This window comes from Varanus komodoensis, unplaced genomic scaffold, assembly GCF_004798865.1.
Source record: "Varanus komodoensis strain SLA01 unplaced genomic scaffold, ASM479886v1 scaffold61, whole genome shotgun sequence".
Taxonomy (NCBI): Eukaryota; Metazoa; Chordata; class Lepidosauria; order Squamata; family Varanidae; genus Varanus; species Varanus komodoensis.
The window spans coordinates 709,769-718,455 of NW_025336236.1; the positions used below are offsets into that span (position 1 = coordinate 709,769).

The window sequence follows — 8,687 nt, forward strand, 5'->3', positions numbered from 1 at the left end:
TGCCTCAGTACTGTTGCTCAAACAGAATGGGAAAGGCTCGTGCCTAATCTTGCTCACTGTATCGAGGAAAATTACTGCACTAGCAGGGTTTATAAGGCAGCCGCGAGCGCGAAATTGTACCAGGCGTCCTGAAGACCTGCTCTCTAGGCTACGAGCGGAGGACGCTAGTTCCTCTTGGGCCTGGCGCCCGCCTAGGGGAAAGTCCCCGGACCTCGGGCAGAGAGTGCCGCGCGCTTTCCAGTGCGCAGCAACCCGTCTCGCACGCTCACGCTTTCTCCGCTAAGAAGCCCCCAGGGCCGAGCGGGTGAGCGCGGGAGGGGCTTCTCGTCACCTCCATAGTTACGCAGGTAGTGCGCAACAGCTTCTTAAAGAAGCCGCCGCACCAACAGAACGGGGCTCATTCTCGGGATGCCTGCTCCTTTTTGGAAATTCCTGCGGGATGGTACGTCCCTGCTTACCGCAAGGGCTTGACTGCGGTCGCTGGAAGGTCTGAAGGCAGCCACTTGCTTAACGATACGAGAACGGAAGCTTTCCCACCTAATGCCGAATCGCGAACCATTAATGTAGCCTTCTTATAATGCATCCTCTGTACTGTTAAATGATTGTGCGAGGCGAAAGAAGCTGGATTCTTTTGCAAATAGCTGGTTTAGGATTAATAGCAAAAAGCATTAATAGTAAAAAAAAAACCCTCCAGTATTAAAAAGGCAATGAATAGTGCAATATTGCATAACATGTACATCGTTCTGAGAGCTGTGACGAATCGAATCAGTTATAAAGCCTTAAATAAAACAGCGCAAGCCCATGAGCATTTATTCATAAGTTCCACTTAATTCAATAGGTTTTACTCCCAAGCAACTAAGCCTTACTGTATCAGTTCCTGCTTCCTTCTGTGGATCCAAGCAGATAAGCAGTATTATTTCTGTACTGACTAAAACATATCCAAGCGGTATGTCAAGGATAAATCCCGGAGTGTTACTCGAAAGCATGTTCAACGAATTCATCGGGGACTGCAACCCGAGTCTTGCTTGGAATTAAAATTTACCCATTTAATTGCTGGTAGAAAGTTCAAATCCTTCTTCTGTCACTTGTGGCCTTGGCGTTACTAACTCGCAGCACAACCTGCCTCGCAGGGTTCTTGTAAGAGAAAAGGAAAAGGTGCAGAAAGAGCCCTGAAAACTCTTGGAGGAAGGGTGAAATATAAACGCAGTTAAAGAAATTAGGCACGTTTGGAGTATTTCTCTAGTCACAAACACTCTTGAGGAAGAAAATGCCTTTCCGCAAACCCCACGTGCACTTTTCTCGTTCTCCGCTTGTTTGCAAGTTTTCTACTTCGCGAGTCTTCGTTTCACGGGCTACTGCCAGCAGATTTGGATAGAAGCGAAAAGGTGGGAAGTGAGAGGACAGTTGTAAGGAGCGAGTTGGTTTCTACAGCTTCATTTCCGTCCCTCCTGGCAGAGGATTGGCTGCAAGGCGGGGCGAAAGAGAAATTGATGCTTCCATTGGGCTCAGACATTGGCAAGGAGGGGAAAGAAAATCTGCCTACACTTATGGCTCTTTAAGTGAAACTCCGCCTCTCATCCTCCTCTCCGTTTGTCTTTATACGTCTTATCCGTCAGAACCAATGGCAGCAGCCGTATGAGGAAGGCGGGAGAATGCGAACCAGCCGCACCTTATAAGGACAAGGCCTCGCGCATGCGCACTGCGATTGGAAAAAAGGGGTGCGCGGAAGGGAAAAAGAGGCGGGGAGTTCCAAGTGAGGGAGGAGAGCTTTTCTCCCCCCCCTCCGTCGGCCGCCTCTGCCGATGAAAGCAGCAGCCTTGGGGGCTCCTCATTTCTTCGCCCCGCTCATTCACCTGCGAGATCCGGGTCTGCGGAGCGCAGAGGCAGGCAAGCAGGAAGGAGGGAGGGGGTGTCACGTCGCGTAATGATGTTGGGGTCGCCGGGGCAACAGCCTGGGGGGGCGGGGTCTGGGGTGGCGGCGGCGGCGGTGGCGGCAGCTGCCGGTTCTGCCGCCGCGGCAGCTGGCGGGGCCGGGGCTGTCGCCGGCTTCCCATGTGGCGGGGTGTCGGAGAGGCTTCTGGCGCGCTACGTGCAGGACTACCTGGAGTGCGTCGAGTCGTTGCCGCTGGACATGCAGAGGCTGGCCTCGCTCCTGCGGGAGATGGACACGCGCTGCCGAGGTGAGTGAGAGGTGGGCAGTGTGCGTGCGAAGGGGGAGGCGGTGCAGGTGATGCCGCGTCCCCGCACACACGGGCTCGCCGCCCTTCCTTCGAAAGGGGAGGAGCGGCGCACTCCTCCCCCCGCCAGAAACTTGGAGGGGTGAAAGAAAATGGCCACCCTCCTCTTGCCCTCACCCCGATCCGTGACACCCGGCTTGGGGTTCGGCGTGAACTGGGAAGGGCGGCCGGGTCGGGTCGGAGAATTTCTCTCGGCGTTTGGGCCCTTGGCGTGGTGGGGTGGCTGTTTTGGTTGTCTGCTCCACGCCCTCTTATGACCGCACATAGACTCACATTTTTGATAAGGCTAAATGAGCTGAGGCGAGCGGGGAGGACGGACCTTGTCGGTTTTAAGGCAGTGTACATCAAGGGGAGCGGGGGTGTCATAACGCTTGTTTAATGTGTGAGCTGCCTCCCTGGGGTCTGGTCGCATCGGCTCACCGGCTACCAAAGAACCTATATGGTTCTTTGTACTTTGTATACTTTTTTACCTATATGGTTCTTTTGTACTTTTTGTTTAATTACTGTACAGTAGATCTCTTCTTAACATATTAGTTGGCCCTGCTCCAAATGTAAGTGCAGTGGTCACCAAACATCTGTGTGCTCCTCTGTCAGTTCCACTGAAAGGGCAGAATATAAGATTTTCTTCTATCAGAAGGTTGTTATTCGTAGGTCTCTTTTCTTACTTACAGATGGGGTACCTTGCTTAAGAGTGCATAATTCAAGACCATTTTACCACTCACTAGTTATTGCTCTCCTGAACTTGCAATGATGTTGGGGCAGGGAGGGGGATGGATTTTGCCTGTTCTCTTGTGTTTTGGTTCACATTAGTGACTGTGAATACTGTAACACCTCTGGGTTATTGTAGGATGCAAATGTATAACGTTGATGTGGCTTATATTCTGAAAGGAAGAGAGGATGCTGGAATAGATCTTTTCCCCCAATAATAACTTAATAACTTTGTAAATGTACATACTCAGTACTTTTCAGTGTTCAATATGTATTTTTAAAGCACATTCTTCCTTGTCATTTCAGGTATAATAAGGGAGATGGGGAGAGAAAAGAACAGGAAAAACAAGCAGCTTGGGTTTTTTTCCTTTACCCTGCACAATTTAACTTTTTAAAATTGAACTTGTGTCTCTTTTCCCAGTGGGAAGTGCAGCACCAAAACAAGTATGGGCATCACTGAAAAACATTTTTGGGAGAGGAAGGCTTTAACCCTTCTTAGAATTCAGAATTACTTTGGAAGCTAGGCATTCACTTTCAGCCCAATCCATATTGAAGGAAATCAGTGAGTTCAATGGGATTTACAAGGAAATGGTCCTAGGACTGCAACCTTAAACACTCTTTATTTCAAATAGTTGGGTACAACTTCACACTGTCTGGGTTCAGATAGTGATAACCCCCACTCAAGGGTTGAAGTTGAACCATAGGTGGTTGAAATGTGGTTATGTTGCCTGAACCCAGCCTTACTAGCAAGTCATGGCTTATTAACGATGAACAACCCATGGCTTGTTGTTGGGTTGTAAGCTGTGGCTTGTTCACTATGGTTTGTTTTCTTGTCTGGGTTCAGACAACACAATCTACATTTCAATAACCCATGGTTCAACAACAACCTAAACTCAACCTTTACTCAGCCCTTGGGCATGGAATGTGCTGTTGTCTGAACATTGTCAATGCATTGATTGCTACTGGTGAGTTTTCTTTCTTCTTGTGCAGTGCAGTGTGACTGTTCCACTTTTCAGAGCACCAGTAGGTTTGCTGGCCAGAACTACCTTGCCATTGACTTTGCTCTGTATGATTTCGTCTTCCAAAAACTTGTACTACATTATAGCCCACTAGTCTGGGCAGAATCCAACAGGGTGTTTTCAAGCAGTTCTTTTCAGTCTTGCATAAGCGGCCCTCAACATTTGCACAATAGCATTTAAGCACTGCTGAGCCAATACATAATGAGTGGAAATACTCATTTCTGAACAAAGGCTAACCAGCAAAGCTCACATATGGGGGTTTCACTTATCTATCTCCTTTTAAAATACACATTGTTACTCTGGAACTGTTTGGGCCTACCTCTTCAAGAAGTGAATCAATGAGTGGGAAAGGACTTGGTGGGGATATTAAACACTGCCCTGTGTGTCCTCTTTATAGCACTAGAGGTGAAATTTACTACTTTCTAGAATGGTTTGTTCTTTTAGTTTTGGGTGCTGATGATGCATTGTACTTCACATGGGACTTTTGAAAGGCAATAATGTTTGGTCCTAAATTGTTGCTGTTACTTAGATGTGTATTAATAACAAATATCTGTCAATTTGAAAGCAGCATGAGTTCTGATTGGTAATACTTTTGTGCTCACTTTTTTTCACAGAAGCATTAAAAGAAATTGATGAAGTATATGAGAAATACAGAAATGAAGATGATCCTGCTCAGAAAAAGCGTTTGCAGCAACATCTTCAGCGAGCCCTGATCAACAGTCAAGAGCTTGGAGATGAGAAAATCCAAATAGTCACTCAGATGCTTGAGTTAGTGGAGAACAGAGCCCGACAAATAGAGTCTCATTCTCAGTGTTTCCAAGATCTGTCAGATACTGAAAAACCCATTGAAAAGTCAAAAGTGGATCCTTGTCAGCCAGAACGGTCCTCAAGAAGGCCCCGGCGCCAACGTACCAGTGAAAGCCGCGACATATGCCATATAGCAAATGGAATTGATGAGTATGATGATCAGCCACCTAAAGAAAAGAGATCTAAATCTGCCAAGAAAAAGAAACGTTCTAAAACTAAACAAGAAAGGGAAGCTTCTCCGGTAGACTTTGCGGTAGACCCTAATGAGCCAACTTACTGTCTATGTGACCAAGTATCTTATGGAGAAATGATAGGCTGTGACAATGAACTGTGTCCCATTGAGTGGTTTCACTTTTCATGTGTTGGACTCACTTACAAACCAAAGGGGAAATGGTATTGCCCCAAGTGCAGAGGAGACAATGAGAAGACTATGGATAAATGTACAGACAAATCCAAAAAAGATAAAAGATCAAGGTAGTCAATGCTGCAAATGCATTGAAAACTATGGTTTTTATTAAAAACTGATTAATAAGCAGACTAGTATTTTAGAATGCATAAAACTATGCAATCCTTTTTAAGGTCTACATTACTAATGGAGTATTAATAGATGTTAGTACTTTTTGTGCTTTTGAATATTCTGCACTAAATAACCAAATTCTTCAAACAGGGTCACATTGGGAATAGCACAGGGGGAATTCAAGATTTCTGGATCCCTCGCTCTTTTTAATTGTGGAATTTTGGTGATACCTGATGAGGAAAGCCTGGAGTGATAATCATGTTAAGACAGGTGTGTTAACATCTATTGCAGTTGTACCTTTAGTCCATTATAGCCCATTCTGCTGAGAATGTTAGTTCAATAATGTTTTTAGTCTTCAAAGTCTTAATGATAACATTTTGAACTGAGGTCTACAGTCTAACTACATTTTAAAGTCTTTAAAGGAGAAAAGCCAATCTCCTTGCCTTCCATGTGATCTCCCCTTACGTCACTAAGTTATTTTTATGTTACTCTTGTGGTGGTGAGTTTAGAAAGTATATTAAATGGTGAAATACTGATGCAAAAAGTTTCATTCAGCATTGTAATGGCAGTTCTAGAATGAGCCTACTTGTTTCTCTAATTCTGTCCCTTAACTTCTTAACCCCTATTGTGCCATTTTGCTACTGACTCACTGAATGATGACAGGAACATATAATCATGTTGGAAAAAAGGTTGTGCAAGAACTATAATACCTGTCAGTTTGTGGACAGTCGTAAGAGTTTGCCTGGACTAGTATTTTAATTCACTTTCTTGCTTTGCAGGTTTTTAGGGTTGAGCCAAATGCAGTAGTAGTAAAAACAACTGCCTTCTTATAGAAGAAATGTAGATGTAGAAAAAAGGGAACAGTTCTGCTCAAGTGTAGTGACTCTTAGTAGAACCTTACAGATAAGAAATTAGGACATGTATTTGGGAGAGATGATAACTGAAGGTGTTCCAGAACCTGACATAATATCTTTATTAGAGTATTCTATGCCAAATGTGGTGATAAATAGCTGTAGTCTTAGTTATCTGTCTAAAGTAATGCCATAGATTTTTCAAGACAGTACATTTTTTCCACTCTGTCAGGTTAGAAAGTTTCATGTGCATTTCACAGATGTTCTAATGTGCATGCAAAGCAATAGTAATATAGAGGGATAAACAGGCCAAGAATAAATTCCAGTATCAAATTCTTTCTGTCTCAAAGTAATATCTCAGTAGTGTTGTGTCTTCTTACAGAGCTTTGAAAAAGTTCTGGGTACCACATATATGCTTTTTATTACAAAGTGAACCAGATGGATAGCTTCATTTTGTAAGGGTAAAAAGCATTATCTCTGGAACCTTTGATATTACCCAGTTTAACTGGGATCTGCTGCTGTTACACATGAGTAATATCAGCTTAATTATTACTTTTGTGCTATGTAGAGTCATAAGACACTTGTTTCATCTCATCTTGAAACTATGTTATGACTTTCTTGTTGACTGACTCATTATGAACAATGTCCTAAACAAAATGTGATAGCCTTCTTCCAGAAATACTTCATCTGTTAAGAGGAAAGTAATTGCAGGTTCCTAATACAGCGGTAAATGTCTTTATTTTGAATGTCTACATACTTTCCCATTCTTGAACAAAATCATGCAATGGGCAGGAAAACTTAATCCTGAACTAGCTTGTAATTGCCATCACTACACAACTCTCTTTGATGAAAAAGAAGGACAGCCTATATTATACAACATCCTAATTTCAGCTGATTGATGGGTTTTGGGAAGTGTTTTAATTTTACTGGCTGCTTTGTGCTTCAATACCGTATCTTGTAACTTCCAGTGATTGTAAAACTATTTGTGTACTTCAGATCTGTTAATAGGTACAGTACTTCTGCAAGCAGATAATACTGTGCATTAAAATGTTTGCATAACTGGTAAACTGGAAATGCCCTGAAAAGTGTCTGCAATTCCTATGTCTCCTCTATTTCCAATGAAAACATAACCCTCAGCCCCATATTAGTAAAATATTGCCCATTTTAAAAGAAGTGTCATTGCTATGAAGTTCCATTTTGATTTTTAAATAACTTTGCTGTGATTTGACAATCTCTCTTGGTTTTAACTTTTGTAAGCCCAGGTACATGCAAATAAGAAATGTGCCACTAGAGTGTATAAATTACTTGAGCCTAATCTTTTGCATGCTATGGTTTATGAATAAAATCCATTTTGGTTGTAAAATTGAAGAGAATGTTTATTGCCCACAGTTTTGTCAATAATGTCCTCTTCAGCTGAGATCTACAGAACAGTGTGTCTACATAAACTGCTTTTGTACATGTGTGAGAGGCTGTCACTTTTTCTGTTCAAACTGCAGCCTTCCTTTGGCACAAAATTCCATTCCAGAATGTGCCTTGACATGCATTTGGGATGGAGTCATGCTGAAAAGTACTACCACATGGTTGTAAGGTCACATACAACCCTTTATCATATTCTTTCTTTTCTGTCTGAGAAGAGTTATAATGTGGCTTAAAGTACTAACGCTCTGATAAAAGCCAGAGTTTTTCCTGACTTTCTGAAACACACCTTAAAGTTCTATAAATGTTGTTGACAGGAGTACATGTACTGCAAGACTCCTTGTAAGAAGGTTCTAGACATGGGTGAGAAAGGATGCTGATGCATTCTTTGCTTCTAGTCTCCCTAAATTTAGCAGCATGTCTCTTAGTGATAGGGTGGGTATGGGGGAGGACAATTAAGCAACAAATGTAATTAAAGTAACTGAATTCATTCTACGCTTCACATACATCTTAAAAGCTGTCTGCACATCTTGTAGTATAGCAAAGACATTTGTGGAATAAAAATTTGGATGAATTCTTATACAGCATCTCCATTTTTAATACTAAGCTGGTACAAAATTGGCTAGTAGCATCTTCAGAAGTTTTGTATGTTAGACATTGGAGAGAACTGACATCACTTCTTGTGCAGCAAGTACAGAGTATTTGCTTTTATCCATGCTTCTTACAAACAGGTGTTCACTCTGTGTAAAGTCAACTTACTGATGCACCAAAGGGGGAGAGAGCTGCAGCTGATAGATATGCAATGAATGAACTGTGCCAGACGAATCATACTGCAGCCAAGCAGAGATGGGAGCAAGGGGGTTCCTGGTTTGAAATCATAAATCTCAGATACTTCTGTGGATTGAAATTAGGTTAACCTAACCAGTTAACAGTAAGAATTCTGTTTTAACATAATTAAAAGTAATGTACACCTATTTTACTTCAGCATTGTGTAAGATTAATTAGTATAATAAATACCTATTCATAATAAAAATGTTACCTATTGTCAATACAAATCTTTTCCTTACAGTGTGTTAGTGGAAGTCAAATTTTCTCCCCCTTGCACTAACCTAAAATCTGCTCCAGAGGGTTT

General features: G+C 42.6%; 1 protein-coding gene across 2 annotated transcripts; it reads left to right on the forward strand.

Annotated features, from left to right (window-relative positions):
- Positions 1-1,706: 1,706 nt before the first annotated feature.
- ING2 (inhibitor of growth family member 2) lies at positions 1,707-7,507 on the forward strand. 2 transcript variants are annotated; one of them, XM_044449914.1, is made up of 2 exons: positions 1,707-1,887; positions 4,579-7,507. In XM_044449914.1, exons 1-2 carry the CDS (start codon positions 1,803-1,805, stop codon positions 5,247-5,249), a joined length of 756 nt encoding a protein of 251 aa, XP_044305849.1. In that variant the 5' UTR covers positions 1,707-1,802; the 3' UTR covers positions 5,250-7,507. The 2 variants fall into 2 exon arrangements, with proteins under 2 accessions (XP_044305849.1, XP_044305848.1); XM_044449913.1 differs by having other exon boundaries at positions 1,811-2,180.
- The last annotated feature ends 1,180 nt before the right edge of the window (positions 7,508-8,687 follow it).

What these genes read in the sequence shown, in the direction of transcription:
- ING2 (XM_044449913.1), top strand. Translation starts at nt 1,925, where the DNA reads ATGATGTTGGGGTCGCCGGGGCAACAGCCTGGGGGGGCGGGGTCTGGG. An exon ending in GATGGACACGCGCTGCCGAG is followed by an intron (nt 2,181 to 4,578) that starts GTGAGTGAGAGG and finishes TTTTTTTCACAG; the next exon opens with AAGCATTAAAAGAAATTGAT.